We start from the raw sequence: 25,274 nt of genomic DNA on the forward strand, positions 1-25,274 counted from the left end.
TTACTTTTCAGGGTTTACAGGAGCTAAATAATGAAGCTAGATGTTTTGGGTTAAGGCTGAAAGTCTACAGGGCAGAGATCTTTAGGATTTCGGTGTTGCTATACTAATAAAGTGAAACACTGAAATTTCAATATCGCTGACCTTTGATTTGTTAAATACCCCTGATTGTAACCAGATTGCACAACGTGTACTTTAGCACATTCATATTTTCCTAAAGTTGAGGGTTTTGTGTTTAGGACAGACTGAGTATTTAGAAGCAGTGAGTCATACTGAACTAATGGCCAAGGAGAGAAGTAGTCAAAGACACCATAAAAGAGGCTATGAGTCATTTCTTCTCCCTCCTGCTGCCTGCCAGGAGTGTGGGCGCACCTTTGAGATATACTCCTTATTTTTTGGATGTAAAAATTGCACCTATTTATTTATTGATTGATTGAATAATTGATTCATTTTTTACAATTTATATACAAAATAGAATTTCATATTGATTTATTTTTATGTTGTTTTCCAATTGGGCAGCCTTTTTTCTATTGGCTCCTTTTGAAAGCAAATGTCTTTTCCCCCCCTGTGTCCTTGCCCTTTCAAGTGAGCTGGCTTTTTTGCCAGGCAAAAATATATTATAATTTATCATATAATAATAGAATAATAATAAATAATATATCTGAATAATATTAATCTATTGTTTGCTTATATATTATGGCAGTGTAAGTCAACAATTATCTGTATTATCTGCATTCTCTGTATTCACTGTGTTTCTGTCCCCACTGACATGCCTCAATGTGGACAGAAACACTAAGGACAGAAAAATTAAGGTGTGTAATGACTTAAAGCAGTCAGCACAGGAAGAGTTCAAACAGGCTGAAAGGCTCAAACAAATTTGTTTGGCATGTCAAGATTTTTTTGGGCCCCAACTAGAGGAAGAACTAATTATACAGATTAAAAGTGTTATGACAGATGTGTTGAAGAGGTGTGAAGATTTGTAATGCTTTTTTCTACCCATCTGGAAAACTGCAGTCTTTTTGCAATGGTGAATAGTTCAAGACTGAGCCATATGGGAGTGTGTTTGCTTAGTAAAAGTGGAGAGTTTGTGAAATTTCCACCAAGCTGTGAGTCACTGCAATTGTTGAACATTAGCAGGTTGTATAAACAGTGGTGCCAAGATCTACAGTGAACCCTTGCTATGGGTGGTGAACAACGCACTTACGTTTGCGCTGATTTCATGTAGGTCAACTTTGACCTGTAAATTTGTGAACCTTGGAATATAGCCTTGGCCAGTAGAAAACTAGACTGGACTGTGGACTCTTGGGTCTGTAAAAATGAATGTGCTGGTAATTATTATTAAATACCTGGGCAAAGTCACAGAGAGTACACTTTCTCTTCATTTTGTTGTTTGATGTGAACATTACCTGAAGCTCCTGAGCTGTATCTGCATGATTTTTTTGCATTGTGCTGCTGCCACATGATTGGCTGATTAGACAACTGCATGAATGTGCAGTTGTACAGGTGTTCCTAATCATGTAGAATCTGTCAGTATCTTCAAGAAAAAACAGCGAAAGACCCACCTCTTCCGTGAACACCTAACTAACCCCTAAAATGCCAACACCACATTATCCTAAAAATAAACAAACAAATAAAACAAACAAACACACCTACTCTGCGCACTTTGCTTTTCTAGAACTCAATTAAAAGATCTTGTATGGTAGCACTACTTGTATTGTTCTCCCCTTCATATATCGCTTTTCTTGTATTTCCTCATTTGTAAGTCGCTTTGCATAAAAGCGTCTGCTACATGAATAAATGTAAATGTAATGCGGGAGGTGAGTGTATATCTGAAATATAAATCTTTAAATTGATGAGTTCAGTAGCTGTGTTCTCACTGTCTTACTTTCTTCTGTCATCTTCACTTATTGTTTGTGTCTTTCTGTTTCTCTTTTAGAGCCAGATATTGCCTCAAGTGATGCGACTAACATGGAGTGTACCATGTACAAGGATAAAGACCACTACGTCATCAATGGCAAGAAGTGGTGGAGTAGTGGTGAGTGTTCTTTCACTTTCGTATTATTGATATACTAGCTGCTCTTGTTTTGGTTGGTAAGATTTGTTCAGTGCAAGGCTACTAAAACAATATAAAAAAATGTAAACATCTTAAAATTTAAAAACTTAGTAACTTGCTTTTGTAAACTTTTTGTAATTCATTCCTTTATATTTTCACATTATAAGTTAAACAAAGCTCACATTTTTCTAGTTTAGTGCAGTTTGGGCATGCTGTAAGTTCCACTTTTCAGGCATATAATCTCGTTTAACAATCTAAGATCAGTTTGCATTATTGTCTGTGTATTTACTGGGTAATAAGCATTAGATTTTGGAAAGGAGCATAAGAGGTAACGACATTGGTGCTTTAAAGTTTCTGCATAAATATGACCTAAAACATCATCCGATTTTCAGTCCTAAAAGTAGATAAAAAGAACCAATTAAAATGATCCAATATTACATATCTGTGAGTGGCAAAAGTATGTGAACCTGTGAACTGCTTTCAGTATCTGGTGTGACCCCCTTGTTCAGCAATAACTGCAACTAAACGTTTCCAGTAACTGTTGATCAGTTCTGCACATCGGCTTGGCGCATGACACACTTTCTCTTGAGATGTCCTGACACTTTCCTTTAGAATTTGCTGGTATAATGCAGAATTCATTGTTCCCCCAATGATTGCAAGCCTTCCTGACCAAACCAAACCTAAACTATGACACTACCACCACCATGTTTCACAGATGGTATAAGGATCTTATTTTGGAATGCAGTGTTTTCCTTTCTACAAATATAATGATTCTCATTTAAAGCAAAAAGTTATATTTTGGTTTCGTCTGTCCACAAATCATTTTTCCAATAGGCTTCTGGCTTGTCCACGTGATCTTTAGCAAACTGCAGACAGGCAGCAATGTTCTTTTTGGAGAGCAGAGGCTTTATCCTTACAGCTCTACCATGCACACCATTGTTGTTCAGTGTTCTCCTGATGGTGGACTCATGAACATTAACATTCGACAATGTGAGAGAGGCCTTTAGTTGTTAGAAGTTACCCCGGGTTCCTTTGTGACCTCACACACTATTAAATTTCTTGCTCTTGGAGTGATTTTTGTTGGTCGACCACTCCTTGGAAGGGTAACGATCAGGGTTCGTACAAGGTGCTTGAAGTGCTTGAATTTGGATTTTTGAAATTTGTGTACTGGAAAACCTTGAAAATAGCCATTTTTTTAATCTAGTGGTGCTTAAAAAGTGCTTGAATTATAAAAAGTCAATAAATACAAAATTTATAAAAATTTATATAAAAAAAGGGTTTATTTTAAATAGAACATGAATACAATCCTTTCACTCAAAATTTGATTCCTTGCTGCAGCCTCTCTCACCTCCTTCTTCTGCTATTCACTCACTCATTGTGACAGAGACAGCTCCTATCCACTTCTCAGACCCCTTTAGTGACTTTCCTTGGTGTTTTTATTTGTGTTTTTTTTTTCCTTCAAAAAGCACCTAGCAACAAATCTATCAACATTTTGGTCAAACCTTGGCAATTTCCCATAGAAGAGAGAGAGACCAGTACTGCCCCGTGAGCACAAGGTCCTGCTTTCCCCCTGGAGACACACTCTCTCTGCTTCCGCTCTGTTGAATGAGTGGCAAAGAGGAGCAGCACATTCATTCCTTTCTAACTTTCTCACTGAGCGATAATTTTACATGTAAATATAGCCAAAATCACAGCGTAGCCATTATCTTTAAATAGTTTTTATGGTGACTTTGTCAGATGACGCTGTGGTTATAAACCAGGATTTTTAGCAGTGCAGAGCAGCAGCTTGTAAATGACTGTGAATGACTGCTGGTTAACCTGTAGTCTTAATGCGCCACGTTTCAGTCACTATTTCATACTTGTTCCATTATCTGACAACAGAAACAGAAAAATATGTAAATGAGACCAGCTTTATTGGGAATTTGGCTGTATTAAAATACAGTATGTGAGCACACAGAGTAGTGAATGAATACGTAATGAATATGTTAATTATTGCATGACATCATCTAGTGACATTTATCGACTTTCCACTGAAAGTCGTTGGCAACGGTGCTTCTGTCACTCATCTGGAGTATACTGACATTATGGTGAAGACATACGCTGATTGGCATCTCTAAATTGTCCATAGTGTATGAACGTCTGTGTGGATGTGTGTGTGTGATTGTGCCCTGCGATGGGTTGGCACCCTATCCAGGGTGTCCCCTGCCTCGTGCCCTGAGTCCCTTGAGATGCTCTCAGCAACCCTGTGTAGGATAAGCAGTACAGAAAATTGATGGATAGATGGACACCTCTTGTATACTCCTTGAAAACAAAAATAAAAGTCCCTGAAAGTCCTGGAATTTCATTATGAAGAATCTGTGTACTAAAATAAGAACATTTACACGCTTTGAGAGAGAGAGAGAGAGAGAGAGAGAGAGAGAGAGAGAGAGAGAGTGAGTACAGAGAGAACAGACAGAGTTTACCCTCTCAGTACTGAGCTCGTTAAGAAGACAGACAGACACAGAGATCAGTGAAAGCATCTTTAATGCATTAGGTTTAATGCTGATATAGGCAGAGTATGTATACAGAAAATGAGGAAGAGTTAGATCATTGCTTGACTTAACTAGGAGTAGAGAGATGATGGTGTCAGAACAGGGACAGTGACTTCTGTATATTTTTCTTATTTCTTTAATTGGGGTCTCTTTTGTCTTGTAGGTAAAGCTGATGATGTTTTGGGTCATATTTATGCAGAAATATCTTCATTTCTAAAGGTTTCACTAACTTTCAAGCACCACTGTAACTGGGTAAATACACCTCAAATCAACAGATAAAAAAGGTGGTAAAATTACTTATTACATATTGATCTTATTTAAATAGTGTAGTGGTAGAGGCTAGCTTGGATAAAATATGCTGGGGTAAAACGTCCCATACATACATACATTTGACTGAAAGTATGATACATTTTTATGCATGAAATGCATGTGCCAGAATGGTACTATTTAATGTAGAGTAGGTAATACAGATAAGTTGGTATGAAGGCACAGTCACGTAGTGCTGCTTTTATAAATCTAACCAATGCTAAAAGGTACTACAGATAAATTGCATGCAAAAGATTTTTTCTGTAAGACTGGATTGCACACACAAGTGTCTTTCTGCATTCCTGTGAACCAGATGTACTAGATGTGCACAGATGAGTAAAAGTATGTTGGTTAAATTTGTTTTAGTAGAATTTTGGAAAAATACTAGAGATGGATGGATAAAATCCCTACATATGCATAGATACATACACATATGCATTTACACAAGGGTGTAAGCCGTATCTAAGAATCTGTTTGTTTTTCTGAATACTAAAGAATTGTAATACACAGTCATCTCACAAAAGATATTTTTTTTGCTTGTGACATAAGGAGAGAACTCCACATATTGTAGCGAACACGTTGGCCAATGGCTGGGTGACTGTTTGTCTGTGACAATAAAAAATAAAAATAAATAGTAGGTAAGGTATATGGTTATTAAGTCATCCTCCTCCCCAGAAGAGGATGACATTCCAGGATGCGTCCCAAGATGCTCATTCATTTCCCTGGCCATACTGTTACATTACATTGGCTTCCTGTCCCAAAGAAACCTCAGCCTGCCTGCCTCAGCGACTATCGCCTAGTAGACCTGACCCCAGGGCTGTTCAGAGACTTCATCTCCTGTTCAAAACAAAAAACAAAAAACAAAAACCTTTCCCTGCTAAGATATCGCCCTTCCACTAAGCTGTTTTACATTCCTGTTATAGGAAATGTAAGCGTTGTATTTGTTGACTCACGGTAAACATCCTCCTATTAGTGTAACGAAGGAAATTAAGCATGTATGATCACGTATGAGTTCATACATTTACAAAAGAGCTGTTTTTTCTTCGGTTGTTTTCTTCCCGAGCCTGACTCACTTGTCCAGATTTATGCATTTGTTACTATTTCTGTTTAACAATGAGAAACTAGAACCAGCTTTATTTCCGCTAAACACAAAGGAAAATATAACTCACAAGATGGTTATCACAGATGGATATAGCAAGTCAAACATATTTTTGAGTTTTTGTTTAAAAAAAATAATTTTTTGACTTGCTGTTGCAGGCTGAATTTATTTGTGGGTTTGCTGGTTGAGATTTTGTATACAGAGCTCTTCTGTGATTTATTGCACCTTTTATGAAAATTAGCAGAAATTAATATATAACAGTACAGCGTACAGGAGGGCATAATAAAATTAGCAGCTGTGCTGCTGGGAACTGTTTACTGAAAGCTGCAATCATGAATACCAATTTAACCAGCCAGTACTATGTAAATTGTATGAGACCCTGACCCATTTAATACATAAAACCGTCAATTACCATACTTCTGCACAGCCACATGTGTTCATGGTCACAATGAACAATTATGTTATGTTATGTTATATAAAGATTAGCAAAAAAGAGGAAGTTGTGCTCCATTTCTGATCTGACCCGTCTTCTCAACTCTGAAAAATGTTCTGATTTCCCCCAAAGTACATTAGATTCAGATGTGTTTGGGTTTGTAATTATGAATATTGATGCCTATCAAAATTCAGTGAAACAAACTTACCCCACCCATACTCTTGTATTACAATCTGAAAATCACAAAGTAATTCTCGGTCAGCAGGGCACTCTTGCACTTGTTTAGTATCTTGAACCCCAAATTTAAAATCTTTCCATTTATTAAATGCTTTAATATCCCTGTAGCATATTTGCATTATATATAATGTAGTGTTTAGTCCCTGATAATCAGGTTTGTGCACTAGATAGTAAAGCTACTTGTATGTTCATTGTCTGATTCTGAGTATGCATTGCTGTTTGTGCGGGTCTGTGATTTTAGCACAATCTCCACTGCAGGTTGCCTGTGCTCGTGATGATGGTTCTTTCCAGTCTGTCCATAGCGCTTAGCAATCTTTAGCACATGCACCTTGAAGGACGAGCCAATGAAGATGTATAAAACTGGGTTTACACAACAGTGTGTGAGTGCCAAGCTCTCTGTGACTTGAGTGGCCCGATCCAGTCCTTTACTGACCTCACAGTTTGTCACAAATGTGTAGATGATGTCTAGGGTTCGTATAAGCTTCACAATGTTATATGGCAGCTGTGTCAACAGAAACACCCCCACAACAGCTATCAGGACCCGGAAGGCCTTCCACCTCCGTACTTCTCTCATTCCAGTGGTTGCTCCCTGACTCAGGGTTTTTCCCACCCGGTAATAGCAGAACAACATCACCAGGAAGGGTAGCAGGAAGCTCAGTGACACCTCTAGAATTTCCAAGGTAGCTTTTGTTGCTTGTGCCATACTATGTGGGTACACTGCCCTGCAGGATTTGTGTCCAGAGGAGTGCTGCTTAACGGTGGTGAGGAAAAAATCTGGCAAGCCAAACACGAAGGCTGCAGTCCAGACCAGGAGGGATAGTAGCAGCTTCTGTCTCCTTTGTTTGTTTCCAGATGGCCTGCTGTAAATGCTGGAGCCCTGGGAAAGCGCTCTGTAACGATCCACGCTAATGAAGGCTAGCAGAAGCATACTACAACTGAAATTGATGGTGTAGAGGGCTGAGGTTATCTTGCAGGCCACCACACCAATCTCCCAACCGTTTACAGCATCTGCTGCCCAGAACGGTAGGGTGAAAAGGAGGAGGAGGTCTGCAACGGCCAGGTTAATGATGAGGACACCCGTTAATGTCCGTAGGCGCTTCTGGGATAGATAGACAAATACAACAATGGAGTTTCCAGCCAGGCCTACCACAAGTACTATGGTATAGACCACTGGGAGGAAGAGACCGGCAAAGGAACGGACATCAGATTTGTCACACACAGAGTAGTGGTCTTCAAAGTCCTCATCATAGTAGCTGTGGTTTGAGCTGTCATTGTAATGGTCAAGGTCATCGTAATTCTCATAAAGTTCATATTCTGAATGTAAGCTCATAATGGTCTGAAAGAAAGAAGAGTTACATTCAATTTGTTTGAAAACCCTGGACATTGTAATGCCTTTTACTGTAATTCAGTTAACTGGCATTATTACCTATATTAACTTATACTGTCCAATGAGGTAACTTCACACTCAACAGTTTTTATTACCTTTAAAATATTTCTGCATTTGAACTACTAGGAAAGGCATAGGGTAAAATGTTCCTATCCAGAATGCTACTTCAGAGTTCTGTTCCAGATAAACTCAGTTCTCTAAGCAGTAGTCTTAAGGAGCATCTGAGGAAAATTGTCATTGACCCGATTCTGCTGTAATGGGTGACAAGTCTGTCCACCTAAGGTTCTCCACCATGTTCTATTCTCTCTTGCTGTCAAGCTAGCACTTTGTGGGTACTATAGGGTGTATTATTTACTCCTTGAATATTTCCTTGTTATGTCAGGAGTATGTGGCTTATTTTCTATCTGAGACACTTGTCAGTTTAATTTGAAGTAAATAATTTGATGTGTTTTGACATAAGTGACCCAAGGTGAACATCTCGATAATAAAACGGTTTCTAAATATCCATGGAACATATAGCACAGGCTGTGAATTTTGTAAAGAAAGGCAAGACGTAAGCTTTTCTTGGCCGTGTTGACATAAACTTCTCGTGGTTTGTTATTTTAGCCTCCACCATTACCAGTAGTCTGGTATTCAGAGTAGGAGAGCCAAACCACCGTACATGCATTCCACATGGTTTATCATACTCACTTGTACTACTACAGCAATATAAGTCAATACTTCCACTGCACTTGGATGGGTGTGATTCGCTCGTAAACCACTCCTATGGAGAAATGCAAGTCGGTCCTGATAAAATTGGCTTTCACTCACTATACAATATGGTCATGCTACTTATTTTTACAATATTTACTTTGTTAAAGATGTCATAGAATCAATGCACTTCACATGTAAATGTAAATATACAGGTGAGTATGCTTAAATTCTGAAAACTGGCAGTCAGGCATTGATATACAGGCTAAATGGATGGTTGTACAAAAATCATTGTAAATCAAGTTAAAGTATGCCAGTTTTAGCAATTGTTTTAGTGCTATACATACATTTATAGCTACAACATACAAATTAAAACAAGTATGATAATAGCCTCTTTAAAAAATTGTGATCGCAGGCTTTTTGTAAAATCTACAAAACATGAATCAGCATTAACCAGCTTATAGAAAATTACAAAAAGCACAAGTTTGTATATATTTTTTGTCCCACTGTTTTAATATCAAGTGGACTTAAAACCTATGTAAGAAAATTCTCTAAATAAACAAGTCCTCAACAATAAAATGTTGTTATTTAGCATTAGTCTCAGAATAACACTTCTTGTGTTGCACTTCATTGTAGTCCATTATTGAGCTCTGCTTTTCTCATTTTAATTTCTAACTGAGTCAACAGACAAAACATTGTTCAAACAAAACACACATCAGTATTTCTTATTGTAAAAAAAAAAAAAGTAAATTAGTTTCAAACTTAGTACAATACTTAATACAGTAGTTTTATTAGAACAAAAAAATGACATTCAACCTGCTTGTAATTCTGAGAACATTCGCATGTAGTTATTTATTTTGAACTTTAGCTTTGGGTATCATAAAACCCTTCAAAGTTACAGTTTGGGACTACACTTTCAAAAAGTCAATAAGCAGAGTAATTAAAAGTAACACAGTAAAGAAATGGTGATATATATAGTAGATATATTTTACAAACAGATATCAATTTTGACCCTCGGTTATAGCACAACAAAAAGTCATCCACCTACTATTAATTGTGCCAACAGGGTAAACAAATGTGTTTTCAGACAAAGTATGGTATAAGGAGTTATTCCCAAGACTTGGGTCTTACCTTGTGTGTGTTTGCGTCCTCCCTAGAAAAGCTCGGCCACTGGTACACTTTCAGTCTGGGAGCCTGAGAGAGACCAGCTTTAGAATGGAAAACTCAGTAGATAATAGCTGTTTTGTGTGTGTGCGTGTGTGTGTGTGCGTGTGCGTGTGCGTGTGTGTGTGTGTGTGTGCGTGTGCGTGTGTGTGTGTGTGTGTGCGTGTGTGTGTGTGTGCGTGTGTGTGTGTGTGCGTGTGTGTGTGTGTGTGTGCGTGTGTGTGTGTGTGCGTGCGTGTGTGTGCGTGCGTGTGCGTGCGTGCGTGCGTGCGTGTGCACAGACCGAGAGAAGGAGGGCGCAGTATTCTCTACCTCTCACGCCATAGATTTTGTAGCCGATCTCTTCACCCCTCCTTCTTGTTTTCTCTTTTACCGGGTTTTCTTTTTTCATCTACTAGAATGTGTAAAGGAGTGACAGCCTGGTATGTAATGTATTTCTCTGCATTGGCCATGCTCATTCTGTTTATATGCACCACAGACAATGAGCTGCATATACACAGAATAATTGCAGATTTCCTAAATTCATAATTTAGGAGTTCCTAAGTCTCTCTCTCTGTCTATCTGCCTGTTTCTCTCTCTGCCTTTCTCTGGAATAGGTTGACTCACAGAGCTGAGATCCAGTATGCCTCCTTTGCAACCCTGTAATGTACCACACCCATCTGTTGCATTTAATTCAACCCACAGAAAGTAAATGATATACCTCTGGAATGAAAAATACGTCAAATTACACATTCTTCTTTGTCACTGTCTTCTTCTTCTTCTTCTTCTTCTTCTTTAGGATTGACTTGACCATGCTGTCTCATAAACCAGTCTTATAAGGCAGTACTTTAATATCTATGAAGTTGCACAGAAATGTTTGCAATGCAGTCATGTGAAAAAATAAGTACACCCCATGGAAATTGTTGGCCTTTTTTTTTTTTTTTACATATTTGGACAAGAAAACGTTTGATCATCTTTGATCAAATCTCCTTCGGAGATTCCCATCAACAGGGATCTACTGTCTCAAGCCGGAGGGCTGCTTTATCACCCTCAGCCGGAACTATGGAAACTGTGAGTCTGGCCCCTGAGAGGCACCAGCTCATAGATTCTGGTCTCACAACTAATCTTGTAGAGACCATGTTGAAGGCTAGAATGGCATCCATGACGAAATTGTAAGTGTTCAAGCGGCGACTTTTTGTCTCATGGTGTGAGGAACGTCAGCTGGACCGTCAGCTAGACCCAGCGAACTGCACAATAGCTACAGTCCTGGAGTTCCTACAAGGACGTTTCTCAGCGGGGTTGGCTGCTTCTACAATCAGGAGCCTTTGTGGGGAAACATCCTCTAACTTCGAGGGATATGCATGGTGTTAGGTGGCTGAGGCACATCTGTAGACCATGCATACTTTCCTGGGACCTTTCTGTGGTCCTGGATGGTCTGTCAGGTGCCGCATTAGAGCCCTTAGTGTCAGCCTCTGAGAAGCTTCTGACTCTAAAGGAAGCTCTTCTTCTGGCCCTGACATCTCTAAAGCTAGTAGGAGATCTACAAGCTCTCTGTTGCCCCTTCCTGCCTTGACTTTACCCCGGATTAGCCAAGGCCTCCCTATGTCCTATAGGGGTATCCTAATTTGATAGTTATAGATCTCTAATTTGAAGCTATCTCTGTCGCTTATGAGGCACGTGGTCTCACTACGCCTGTGGGCATAAGGGCTCATTCCACTGGGGGGGGGGGGGGTCACCTCCTTGAAAGCTTTGACCAAAGCGGTATCCTTATAGGATGTGTGTGCTGTGGCAGGGTGGTCTACGCTGCACACATTCATTCGATTTTACAGCCTGGATATACATTCCGGCCTGAGTTCGAGTGTCTTGCAATGACCCTCGGGCTTGGGTCTTTTTGAACAGGCCGTACCCTCTGTATGACTGAGAGCATATTCTCATTCCCGCAGCGTTCAGCTAACGCACCGTCTCATTTCCTTCTCAGGCAACAGGGTTACCCAGACGTTTTCTTGTGAAAACCAGCTTTTTTCAATGCTCATTTATACTGTAAGTGTTCTTTATAGTGGACACCAATATGATGTTAATGTATTGTATTTTCCTAATTACTGTAGGAGACAGATGCAGAAACAGGTTACCCTTGACTGCATATGTTTTTCCTTGGATGGATGATCATGCATGTTTGACTTATTTACAGGATGACATCTGGGGTGGACTTTGGGTGGTGAGGGCTCTGGTAGAATTGTTTCTACCAGAAAAAATATCAAGGCTGCTATAGCACAAAACAATAGCCAGTGCCATTTATCTATTTCTCTGTCAGTATTTGATTTTTATATGTGTACAGGTGTTCTTAAAAATGGCCTATGAGTGTATATTTGCACATGTTTTTATTATACTAATTCAGTGTTAGCTGTAGGCTTATGGATCACTCTATTTTTATTAGGAAACTGATGAGAGGTCTTGCATTGGAAAATGCAGAACCCGTCACTGAAAGTTTTTTTTTCACTTTTTGAAGGAGAAAATTGTTACACCCACAATCCATTATTTTTTTCAGATGGTTGAACTACTGCTCTAAAATGTCAATGGACAATGAAGGAAAATGAAGAAGGGAGTCATACTATATATCCTGTCATTAAGTTGTACAAAAGTATTTTATAGGAAAAATCAAAGTAAAAAAAACTAAAGTAAACAAATCTACATCACTTGGCAGGTTTTTCACACAACTTTGTGAAACTCAAAGTTGTGTCACACAACTTTTCCATCTAAGGATGTGGCTGCTGTGTGTGTGTGTGTGTGTGTGTGTGTGTGTGTGTGTGTGTGTGTGTGTGTGTACTTGTGTGTGTGACAGAGAGAAAGATTTGCATTGCTTATGCACTAGTGATTGGAAGGATGGAATGTTATGAAAAATCCCACAGCTGCCGGACTCCAAATCCTCAAATGCTCAGCTCTGGGCCTCGTGTGCAAGTTGCTTTGGTTAAAACACCTGCCAAAAACAGTATATATAAAATGCAGACTCAGAGTAAAATTTGTTGTGCAAAACAAACACTGTGACTAATGACATGTTCTGAGTAATTTCTGAGAGCAGTTGATCTTTAGTAATCTTCAGCTGCTCTTACCAGGCTTTGTATGTTTTTTATTGGACATAACAGTCTGAAACATGCAGATGTCCTGTTGGAATGTCTTTGGCATGCCTTTACCATCAGGCCCACAGAATTACACCACAAATGTGTGTTTTCTTGGGAACGAGTTACTTAAGAGTCAATTACAAAAAACAAGTACTCATGTAGACAGACTCAGGAAAGCCACAAGTTTTTTCCAGAATTAAGGGTGTGTGTGTGTGTGTGTGTGTGCGCGTGTGTGTGTGTGTGTAATACCAGAACTTTTTTTAACTTCTCTGTTTGGTCATAAAAACTGTCTAGGTGTATGTGTTTGTATTAGGTATATGGTTCTTCATCCAGATGTTTTTTGTTTTTTTTAAAGAAAGGTTTTATTTCAGATAGAAGTCTGACTGTGCAAAAAAGTGCTTCTGAGCAGTGTAGACCAGTTGATATTCAGATGTACTAATTGCAAATAATAATTTAAAATTCCCATCTCTAAATTTGACTACTAACCTGTAAAGTAATACAGCCAATAAAAGAATATCCTAAATTCTCTAGAAATGTTCAGATTTTACAGCATAATGATGCACACATGTATAAGTATATAAATATCAGTCCCTCCAGGATTTTAAAGCAAACTACGCAATATTCAGATGAGCTTGCAATTTTAAAATTACAGCAGATTTTTTGCAGATTTGGGCCAAGATGCGTCATGTGACATCATCACAATGCACATTCAGCCAAAGCCCTCTCCAATTCATGAGTACAGCTAAAAGGTCTCATTTACCAAAAAACATCAATGTGAAAGAAATTGTAATTGTAATTTCGCCAGTTGAAGTAGGTGTCCACATAAAAAACTCCAAGTTGCATCGCAAATTTTGAAAAAAGCCACAGCAAATTCAAGCATTTTTGGCCACAACAATGACAAAAAAACCTCCTCATCGTCTTTGTATGTAGGGAAGTGAATATGCCATTGTGTCAGGTCTGGTTTGTCATCTCTTATGTTAAGCTAATGGAATCATACAGCTGTATTTTCTTCTTACCATTAAGGGTACCTAAAGGTACATAAAGGGTACATAAAGGGTTCCATTAAAGGTTCACCAAGAGGGATACCCAGAGTACTCTTAGTGGTTCTAAATTTTCTACGACTGTATCATGACAGTGAGGTTAGTGAGGTTTTATTACTAAATAATTGTAACCCATGTGGCTATATGTTTTTTCATATCCTTTTTAAAGCCATCTTTACTAGGATAATTCTGAAGCTCTGTGTGTGTGTGTGTGTGTGTGTGTGTGTGTGTGTGTGTGTGTGTGTGTGCACGCTTGCTCGCTCGCTCATGTGTGCAACTCTGCGTGCAATATTCCTGCAGACGTGCCTCTGCATGTGCGCTGTTTAGGGTGTTTTGCTGTTTGTGAAAGCCTAGTGGAGAACGTCTGGCACACTTCTGTTATCCAATAATGTGCCGTGATTTTGCCGAGGTAATGCAGAATACCCATAATGCATTTTTGCAGGTTAAAGGGTTCAGGGTACAGGGTGTGATTTTGGAAACAGGGTAAGACGGTGTATATACGTATGTTTCTCTCATATTTGCAGTAGATTTGCAAAGCTGTAGTTGTTCCATTGTAGGAAATCTATTCTTCAAGTGTTTCTCAAATATACCACTTTTCTTTCTACACAAAATGGAGAATAGATAATAACATATATTTGTTAATGATGGCCCACTTTTTAATAAATATGACAAATATATTCCCTGAATCTAATGTGACCTTGCGTATCACAAAGAATTTTTAACATTCGAAACTGTGTTAACAAAGGCATGTCTGCTGTAGGGCTATGAAAATTTTGTATGTGATCTGTATCAAGCTTTTTGGCAAATAAACACAAGAAACTGGCCTGGTGTGCATTTAATGTCTTTCTGATTTGATTTGCATGAATGCTGATGATCAGATAATTAGTGTATATACAGGGAAAGCTAGAAAGCCCTGCCCTGAGGGCCTCAGACTGTCTCGGGTGCCAGATTTTCATTTCAACCCTATAAAAAGTGGTATATGATAGTTTGTGAGGGTCTTTAAGCATATCACTTCTCATTCTATAATAGATATTAGATAGCGCAATACCATTATTTACAGTTACTATATGTAGTGGCAATTTCCCCACCCAAAAAAATCTGTATTTCTGAATATTTCCTTTTTTTTTCCATCTCTAGGTGCAGGCAACCCTAAGTGCAAGATCGCCATAGTCATGTGCAAGAGCAAGGCTTCTGATAGTATGAGCAGGTATCAAACTGTTACATCTAATCCATCTTTTTCGTGGAGGTGCTGCTGTAAGAACGATTATGGGTATAACTTCCGGTGGAAGTATTTGCACAGCGCTGACTGGCTTTCTCTGACGGCAGTAGGTGTTGTTTATATTGTATGTTAAAACACCAATACTGTTTGTTGCTTCAGGCAGGAATATGTTATAATGTCATTATGAAGCTCACAGGAACAACATGTGCTGTTTGTTGCTGCACTTACAACCAGGCGAAACTTAATTTGTGGCTTAGGAAGAGTGCTACATACACAGACCTAAGGTTAAGGCGGACTACTCCTGTGAGCGATGAACAAAACCTGAAAAAAGGCGATGCTGTTCCTTGGAGAGAAGGAATTTTAACTAAAAGATCAAGAATAATCACAAAAAGATGCCACTTGTACCTGCATAAAAGTGTAAAGCATCATGGGGCGTAGGAAAAGGCTGGAGAGATGTAGGGTGATAGATAAGGCGGAGGGAGTGAGGGTGCACACGGAGCTGTACCTTTGGACAGTGCTAATAGGCAGAAAATGTTATATTTGTGTGCGCACCTGTTTCTGACTGTGTCTGCTCTTGTATTAAGAAATATTCAAAACCCAGCCAAGCTGATCCGGAAACACAGATCAAGTTCTACTGGCTTTATTCCACACATAATCTCCTCTTTATGACACAATTTAAATCACTGCACACACACGAAAAGGTCATGGCTGTGCTGTGGTCACAGTAGAGGTTTGGCTTTCGGTCAAGAGATGTAAGAAAAGGAAATTAAGAGAAACATTTAGGCAAAGAAGTGAAAGAATAATGGCAACAAACGTATAGTAGTAGACCTTTAAAAGAAATTATCAGGTTATTTTAATTTCCCAGACGTCAACAAAATCGGAAATTGTTGCATATGCAATATATGACAAGATTCATGAGATTCAAGATTCAATTCAAGATTCATGAGAAAGAAAAGGCTTCTATGAAAAATAGTTGTCCTTATACTATCTTACAAATGAAATATTTAAGTAGTGATGGTATTTAAAGTGTCTCTGTTAACGTTTTTTTGTGCTGGAATGTGTGATTATATCATAACCATATAATTACAATCATATGCATAGTTTTCGTCAACTTCTCTTGAACTATTCATAATCATGTAGTCTGCAAAACCCGCTGTCTTTTCTTTCTGAACTAATATTCATTGCTGTCTTTGTCATATTTTCTGATGATTTATCCTATCAATATTTTTACCCCAGCTAGGTGCAAATGCATTTTGTTATATTAAGCTTCATAAGTGTTTCATAAGGATTTGAATTTGTAGAGATCCTGAATTTGACTAAATGTTTTTTTCACATTAACTAGAGTAATGGGACATTGGAGTGCATTTTATATGCATGGGCATGGAGGAAAGGTTACAGTTTAGGCCACATTATCACCCGGTTGTCCACATGATGTAAAAGAAAACATGATTCATCAGACCATCTTCTTCCATTGCTCCATGGTCCAGTTCTGATACTCACATGCCAATTGTAGGCACTTCCAGTGGTGGACAGGGGTCAACGAGGGCACTCTGACTGGTCTGTAGCTTATGGCCTTAGTGCGTTTAAAGCAAAAATGATAATAATGAGACACACTCGCTTTTTGTTGCAATCGAGCAAAATCCCGGTGTAGCTCCTATCTCAGTAAGTGAGCGTCACCATCAGGGTGCCATTCCATATTTCTTTTATTATTATTTGCTTTAAACCCACTAAGATCCTAAGCTAATTACAAGCTGCACATGCAGTGGTCACACTTTTTCTTCATTCTGATATTTGATGTGAACATTACCTGAAGCTCCTGTATTATATGATTTTATGAATTGTGATGCTGCCACATGATTGGCTAATTGTATAACTGCATAAATGAGTTTAAAGTGTTTAAAGTGGACAGTGAGTGTAGATCAGTACCATAAAATTACATTCCTACTCTCTGAACTTCATAATTTCACTAGTCATGGAATGACTCGTAATAGTTACTGAATAATAAGGTGAGAGTTTAGGATTTAAGTCATAGAGTGGGCCAATGTGCCTATACATGTCCAGGACATAGCTCAAAACTTGGGAGCATGTAGAAAAGTTGTGCACTGTGTTTGATTTGTTTGTGTGTAACTGTTTATGGGTGTGGATAAGGGTGTGAGAATGGGAGAGAGTGCTGTCAAAATTAGAAAGAATAACATCTCCACCCAGCAACAGGAGAGAGTGAAAAAGAAAAGTCAGGGAGATGGAACAGGGAATATTTGCCTGATGGCCTTAACATAACTACACCAGCTGTACTTACACAACCTGTGTGATTTCACTTTTTTTTTTTTTTTTACTAGAACAGGTGGAAATTGGACTTGTACTTAAAGACTAGAACTATCAAAGAAATAGTGATATAGCAATGTTAAGTATTCATATATTAGTTTTAATAATCATATTTAATAATATTATGAAAATTAATTATGGATTATATGTATGTGCATGCATGTTTACATTTTTAGATTTCGCTGGTAACCAAAATGTCCCCACAAGGATAAGAATATCTGAGAATTTTGACCTTCTGTGGACATTTAGCTGTTCCCCACAAGGACAAATGCTTAATAAAACAACAACAACAACAACAAAGCATTCTAAGCATATCATTTTGAGCATAGCAGTAATTAGGTCTAATTATATAAGCTTTAGTTTTTTTGTGTGTGTGTGTGTGTGTGTGTGTGTGTGTGTGTGTGTATTAGACATGGTCAGCACAGTATGATTTTGGTTCCTATGGACACACCTGGTGTGAGGAAGATCCGACCTCTTACAGTGTTTGGACAAGATGGTAAGATCCAGTGTTTGTCCCCGTGCATCTCAGCAATTTTTACTGTCTTCTGTCTTTTGAACCATTCTGTTTTGTTTACAGTTTTATTATACTTAAATGTTTTTTACATTGTAAAAATATATGCACTTCTTTAACAAAAAAATCACCTTTACATTGAAGAGATTATGCTCATCTTATTTCAGTGAAATAGTAAATTAAACTAAAAGTATAAAAATGACAGGTCTCTAAGATTTTGAAGGGGTTTGTGTTTATTAAATATCAATATTGTAACAATTATTTATATTGCCTAATTGCTGCTATAAAGATAAATTTTACAATTGCACTTTATAATATACACTTTATATAATATACACTTCCTGTAGGATGAAAAGATTAACTCTTGCTTGAACTCACGTGCTGTGAGAATGTTTTGTCATGTCTTATCCATGGACCTCCTTGCTGTGTACATGCAGTAAGATAAAGAGTAGTGTGTACTTGTACTGCTGATTTGTGTGTCTGTGTTTGTGATCTTTATTTTCCTCCTCTTACATCTCTACAGATGCATGTCATGGTGGCCATTTTGAGATACACTTTGACAATGTACATGTTCCTGCAAACAACATTCTTCTGGGTGAGACAAATTTAGACACTGGCTTGCAAAAATTATTTAAACTCAAAAGTACTGCCTGATATATGTCTTCAACCCCCAATGATTTGACAAACATTAACATGATGTTGGCTTGAGAAAGCAAGTATGAAAGTTACATAGATAAGATAGATATGGTGCCAATAGTTGTAGAGTTAGATAGATAGAATTAAAATTATTCAACCCCCATTGTTGAATAAATTTTGTCAAAATTTACAGACTTTCAGCTGTTTGCAGTGATCAAATCAAACAAAAGCAATGGAAATAGTTCAACAAAATGAATGCTTGTCATTATAAGTTGCATTTGCAGTTGAATTTGGGGAAACGACTTGAAGCATTCTTACTTTTTCACATCACTGTAGATAGATAGATAGATAGATAGATAGATAGATAGATGGAGAGATAGATAGAGTGCCAGTAGTTGTAGAGTTGGATAGATGGATAGATGAATGATATATTGATATAGATAGATAGCTAGATGAAGTGAGAGTCTCTGTTACAGGTACATTGGCAGAGTGAGAGGGAGAGAAGAGCGGCTTCAGGCCGTGTGCAGGCAGGTGGGTGTGAGTTTTGATAGTTGGAGTTTGAAATCATAAACAGGCTCTGAACATTCTGTCGCTGTAAGTGAATGGAATTTTTGGGGATTTTTCATCATCATTTTTAGGAAAACCGTAAGTCCGATCAGTTAGCAAAGATATAGAACAGTCTGAAGGTTTGACCTGATTTTGGTGTTTGTAGCTTTAAAGCTCTAGGACTAGTTAGAACGCCAATAGATCAGACATTTTTGTCTCAGAAGAAAAAAGAGAAGAGAAGAGTAGTAAGTTTAACTAGATAGTTAAGTTCATCACGGTAAACTTTGACGTTGGCTTGAGAAAACAAGTTGCTGGGGTGTGATGGGTGGTTGCTAGACGGTTGCTAGGGTGTTCTGGGTGGTCAGTAGGCATTTGCTAGTTTGTTGGGGTTGTTGCTAGGGTGTTTTCGAGCTAGATGGTGTCCCAATACTTTTGGAGCCAGATAGCATCCCAATACTTTTCTGGGTGGTTCCTAGGCAGTTGCTAGGGTATTCTGGGTGGTTGCTAGAAGGTTGCTTGGGTGTTCTAGGTGGTTGCTAGGCGATTGCTAGGGTGTTCTGAGTGGTTGCTAGGGTGTTAGGGGTGGTTGTTACTGTGTTGTGGGTGGTTGCTAGGCTGTTGCTAGGGTGTTTTGGAGCTCGACAGCATCCCAATACTTTTGGAGCCAGACAGCATCCCAATACGATAATAATAATAATAAGCTTATAAAGCAAAACAGTATGTTTGCTTTCTCAAGCCAACATAATAATAATAATAATAATAATAATAATAATAATAATCTTATAAAGCAGTATGTTGGCCTTCTCAACCCAACAACATAATATTTTCTCAAGCCAACATAATTGCAGTGGGGGAAATAAGTATTGAAGGTGTCAACATTTCTTTCAGTAAATATATTTCCATAGTAACACGGGTGGTGCCAGTAGCATTCCACGTTTGGCAACAAACCAGTTTTCTTTCTGCTAAAATGAAACGTTCTGGAGGGAGAGCATTTGTATATAAAATTCACCACTTTATATGCATTGTGTCCTATGAGATGAAGGAGAAGCAGTGTGTGGTCTTTGCCATTACGGCCATCTATCTGCAGGAAAAGCGCGAGCAACAGTTAGCTTAGCTTAGTTTATGGCCTTTGCACGTTTAAAGCAAAATAATAAAAACAATAATAATAATGAAACACACTCATTTTATGTTGCAATCGAGCAGAATCCTGGTGTAGCTATTTGGCGATTGCTGCAATGGTGCTACTTCTGCTAGTGAGCATGGGAGGCAATGCATCAAGTGCTCTCTACTGTCTTCACACCCATTGGTAGTTGCTGTACCAAGTTGCTCCAAATTTGCATAAAGTTAAACTTTGCTCAACTTTGTTGTGTCGCTGGACATGCCCACATCTAGTCTCCAGCAATTGCTGTTGCTCATTTCGCTGGAAGTTGCTAGCTCTCAATGAAAATGAACGGTTTCCGGTCGCTTAAGAGGTAAGACATCACAGTAAGCACTGTTGGATCAATAATGAGGACGTGAAGACTGCATCACACCATCCAAACCCTACCTAAACAAGGCCACAGTGAGGCCAACAGTCACTCGGAAGCAGTAACAGATTACATTGGCTGAGAGCGAAAGTGCACCAGACAACCATTTCAAGACCTCTCCATAATTGAGGACTGCATAGGAGGGTGGCTAGAAAGAAACCATTGCTTAAGAAGAGCCACATGAAAGCACAATAGTGACACATTGAAGAGGTGGGGCTTTTTTTTGGTGTGATGAGACCAAAATCAAAATATTCTATTTGGGAAAGTTTCAAAGCGTAGCCCATACCTCAATTAACACTACCACCACCAAACGTCATTGTAGGGACAGAATCAAACTCTGGGGGCCCTTTTCATCCTCGGAACCTGGTCTTCTTGTCAAAATTGAAAGGAGCATGGATGGAGCAAAATACAGAGGGATATTACAAGATATTACCTGTTCAGTCTTCTAAAAACAAACTAAAGCTTGGAAGAAACTTCAGCTTTCAGCAAGACGGTTGTCCCAAACACAAGGCCAAAGCAACACAGGAGTGGTTATAAACAAAAAGGTGAATGTAATCTAGACAGATCTGATGACTTTTAAAGGGGTTGGATACATTTGCAAGGCTTTGTGCATTTAAAATGTGCTTTCTGCAATTTATTTACATGTTTTACAGGATGTGGCCATTTGGAAGTATGTTTTAGGTAGTGTTTGTAACTCTCAGTATTGCTCTTTGCAGGTGAGGGTCGGGGGTTTGAGATAGCTCAAGGCCGGCTAGGCCCGGGTAGACTGCACCACTGCATGAGGGCAGTTGGACTGGCAGAGCAGGCACTGGAGCTGCTGTGCCAAAGATCTGGTAGCAGAAGCACCTTTGGCAAAAAACTGTACCAACATGTATGTTTCTTTCTATAGGCATACACGTTTTTATACAGAAATGGAACTACTACCATATTAATACAATTGGTAACACACATTTATAATAAATTATTTTTATTACAGTTGGCATTAGAGGTCCTTATTTTACGGATAGCAAACTGTATGTTAACACTTTGCTGTGGTTTTACATCATGGTCACAGATCAAGCAAATGTTCATGTGACACTGTGTGCTTAGGACTCTCATAAATAATTAATGGTTAGAATTGGCTTTCACTAGTAATTACTGACACCTAGAGTTAAATGTAATAATAGCCTTTTCTGTAAAAGGCTGCTGCTGCCTCATGTGTAAAATGATTGTGTTTATATTTGGACCATAGGAGGTGGTGGCTCATTGGATAGCAGAGTGTCGCATTGCTATTGAGCAGGTGCGTCTACTAGCTCTTCATGCAGCTTATATACTTGACACACAGGGGAACAAGGCTGCAAGGAAACAGGTAACACACTCAGTTATATTCCGTTAACTCACTAACACAGTCGAAGCACTTCTTTAAATCTTGGTCTGGATAAGGGTTTCTGCCAAATGCCATAATTGGGGGGTTGGATAAGCTTTGGGAGTCCAGTATTGAATATTTGTGAAATTAAACCATGGAAAAATGTACGTTTGTTTTTCAGAACACTAAAAAATAGAAGTAGATTAAACTATTTAGTTGCAGTCTAAACCTACTATACATATACTTAAAGATTCACTTTAAAAAATACTAATAATAAAACCAAAATCCAAAATGAATACTGGACAACACTGCTGCTAGTGTAGCCACTAGTTATCCTGTAATGCAGCTAGCTTTTGCTAACTAGCTTGCCCTACATTGTCCCAACACCTAATCTGGGGAAAAAAATCTAAGACTAAAAATAAAATCCATTATTTTTGGTCCTGTGAAACTGCACTGTGGGTAAATTCCCCCTGTATTTTCACACAGTAATGTCTCACTGGGCCTTTGGCCATGTTGTCCTGGCCATGTTGCTGGTTGTAGTCACTGCAGACCAAAATAGAATATCTTTATTGTCATTGTACAAGTACAACAAAATTGAATAAATTGTAGCTTGTAGAGTGTGAGCTTGTGCTGATCTATTTATTACAGTCGTAAAGTAACTATAATAATTTGGCTCAGTATCCTGTTATTATCTGTAATGATATACTGTCCAATAAGCTTATCAATAGATGCAGATAAAACATCCCGGCGTGTAAAAGTGCAAGTTTTTGTTATGTACAAAATGAAACCAACAACAACCATTTCAGATCTTTTTCCACCTTTAATGTGATATAGCAACCAACAAAATTCAAGTGAAAAACAAACAGAAATGTTTTAGAAAAAAAGAAACAAACTTAAAATAACCTGTTTGCCTAAGTGTGCATACTCTTTTATAATGGGGCATGTGAGTGTGCTCAGAATTAACTTATTGCATTCAAACTCATGCTCAAATGAATTTATCATACACCTGTCATCAGTTACGTGATTCTGATTAACCCCAAATAAAGATCAGCATTTTATGTATGATTTTCTTTGCATCTTCTTAGTTTCATCCAACTGCTGAAGCCGTGGTCCACAAAGAGTTTACAAAAATGTCATTGTTGAAAGGTACTGATCCGGAGAGGAGAATGTAGAGAAAATGAGCTATTTTAGATTACGCTGCCTGCATTCCCCACCATTATATGTAAGGGAAGTTAGCTATTTAGGTTAAGTTGCCTGTATTCTCCACTAAAATATGTAGGAGAGACTAGCAGATCAGCTCGGAAGGGGAAATTTTCCCAGTTTAATATTTCTGGTCAATTATTCGTCCAGTGATAAGTTGAAATTAGTGCATTTATTAATTATGCATTAGATATTACCAGCAATAATATCCAAAATATAGTGAAAACACTATATCAAGAGCATAGTAACAAAATCGGCAGCTCAAGACAGCAAACTGTAAAGCAGATAAAGACACGGGTCTTTAAAAACAGACGAGACATTATTCAACTATTCTACTACACAGAAACTAATCTAATGCACACACACACACACACACACACACACACACACACATACAAACAAACAAGGGTGAAAAAGGCTTTGAATTAAATCCCAAGCACTCTATGCTATTTCACAGGCCATGACCTGAACAAACCATCAACTTTTTAATTTGACCTTCACTTCATTTTAGAAGGGCTTTAAACTTATTTAAATGCACCAGTTCAGCGAGGTACTTGAGGTACTGTACTTGCTTTTGAGTTGTCATTTCAGTTTCCTGGAGATTCTCCTCGTTGCATCATCTAGAATGGAGTCACGGCAATGTGTATTTGTCAGCGGTCTGGTTGGTTTTAAGAGTGTCGTCTTGAGAGACCAATCTGTTGCTGTGAGTTGATGAGGACTCCTCGAAGATGTTGATTGTTGGAGAACTCTCTGAAGGTGTTGGTCGAAGAGAACGAGAAACATGATTCTAAAAAAGACTGGTGTCATAGGGGTTTAACCCTTTCTGGCTAGTCCAACCCCAAAATATTTCCTCCAGTGAAACATTGTCTTAGGGCAGAGTGTAAGCCGTATTCTCTGCCTATGACGTTAATCATACGTTAAGACAAACATTGTCTCTGCAGTCATGTGGTTTCACACTTTTTCATTACATGTGGATCAAACTTTGGTCCCAAATATTAACACATGCATGTAACAACATTCTATCTGAATGTCCTTCAGAGAATCAGTCCACAAGCACATACATCCCAAACAATACATATATTAATTGTTGTTAAATACAGTTCTAATAGTAATACCATAATAATGCATGCTAAAAATCAAACAAACAGTAGCAGCCTTGTGGCTTTTTAAAAAAATTTTTAAACCGCAATCACCTGTTTTCATCCATGTTTTCTTCTGGACTTATAACGGATTATAAGGGAATTCATTATATGTATGCACAGTCATTGTCCCTGTAGACTATATGGAGTGTTCTGATGCAGTCTGTGGAATCTATGAACAAGTTGGGGCCTTTCTGTACCTGGGTGAGAGAACAAAAAGGCTTCTCTGGGTGAGTCACCTTTTTCTGCAGTTTTCAGCTTTTACCATCCTGTTGGGTGAACCATCATCTCTTGGCCAACAGCCTAAATGGCATTTCCATGACTGACAGGGTTCAGCACTTGGGCATGAGTGTATCTAACACTGGTCCTATTGTTCACAGAATATCTGGGATTAGGCAGACTCAAACAGGCAGTGATTATGTCGGCTCCTCAGTGTCTGCTGAGTGAGGGTCCATTGTTTTATGGTTTCTGTGGCAAACTAAGTGGAGTTCTTGTGTAACGTTTGGTCCAGGTTTCTGTGGTTTTGTTGCTGCCTGTTTACTTAGAATCCTTACCTATCCTCCAAGTACAAAAGAATTTCCAAAACATTGATGAAAGGACTGGAAGAAAACTTATCACAGAGGCTGCCAAGAGACCTACGGCAACATTATAGGAGCTGCAGGAATATCCTGCAAGTATTGGTCATGTGACAGTCTCTTGTATTCGTCACATATCTTGGCTATAGGGTAGGGGGGCTAGACCTTTCTCACAAGAAGAAAAACACCCAAGCCTGCCTAAATTTTGCCAAAATCATGTATC

General features: G+C 38.5%; 2 protein-coding genes across 5 annotated transcripts in view; one reads left to right on the top strand and one right to left on the bottom strand.

The window, feature by feature from the left end:
* acad11 (acyl-CoA dehydrogenase family, member 11) overlaps positions 1-25,274 on the top strand; it is a 73,572-nt gene that overhangs the window by 13,830 nt on the left and 34,468 nt on the right. For all 3 annotated transcript variants that reach the window (XR_001810316.2, XR_001810317.2, XM_017453426.3), the window contains exons 13-18: positions 1,934-2,032; positions 15,170-15,239; positions 17,984-18,069; positions 18,608-18,679; positions 21,509-21,663; positions 22,024-22,140. Coding sequence is in view for 1 of the 3 variants with exons in the window: in XM_017453426.3 (XP_017308915.1) it covers positions 1,934-2,032; positions 15,170-15,239; positions 17,984-18,069; positions 18,608-18,679; positions 21,509-21,663; positions 22,024-22,140 (599 nt within the window). In the remaining 2 variants the exon portion in view is untranslated. The remainder of the gene's footprint in view (positions 1-1,933; positions 2,033-15,169; positions 15,240-17,983; positions 18,070-18,607; positions 18,680-21,508; positions 21,664-22,023; positions 22,141-25,274) is intronic.
* On the bottom strand, positions 4,557-10,476 carry ackr4b (atypical chemokine receptor 4b). Of its 2 annotated transcripts, none has more exons than XM_053674976.1 (3): positions 10,181-10,476; positions 9,865-9,927; positions 4,557-7,992 (listed from the first exon to the last, which is right to left on the bottom strand). In XM_053674976.1, the coding sequence occupies exons 1-3, from the start codon at positions 10,286-10,288 to the stop codon at positions 6,820-6,822; spliced, it is 1,344 nt and encodes a 447-aa protein (XP_053530951.1). In that variant the 5' UTR covers positions 10,289-10,476; the 3' UTR covers positions 4,557-6,819. The 2 variants fall into 2 exon arrangements, with proteins under 2 accessions (XP_053530951.1, XP_017308918.1); XM_017453429.3 differs by lacking the exon at positions 10,181-10,476 and adding an exon at positions 8,734-8,806 and having other exon boundaries at positions 9,865-10,045.

The sequence above is a fragment of the Ictalurus punctatus genome, chromosome 23 (assembly GCF_001660625.3).
Source record: "Ictalurus punctatus breed USDA103 chromosome 23, Coco_2.0, whole genome shotgun sequence".
Classification (NCBI taxonomy): Eukaryota; Metazoa; Chordata; class Actinopteri; order Siluriformes; family Ictaluridae; genus Ictalurus; species Ictalurus punctatus.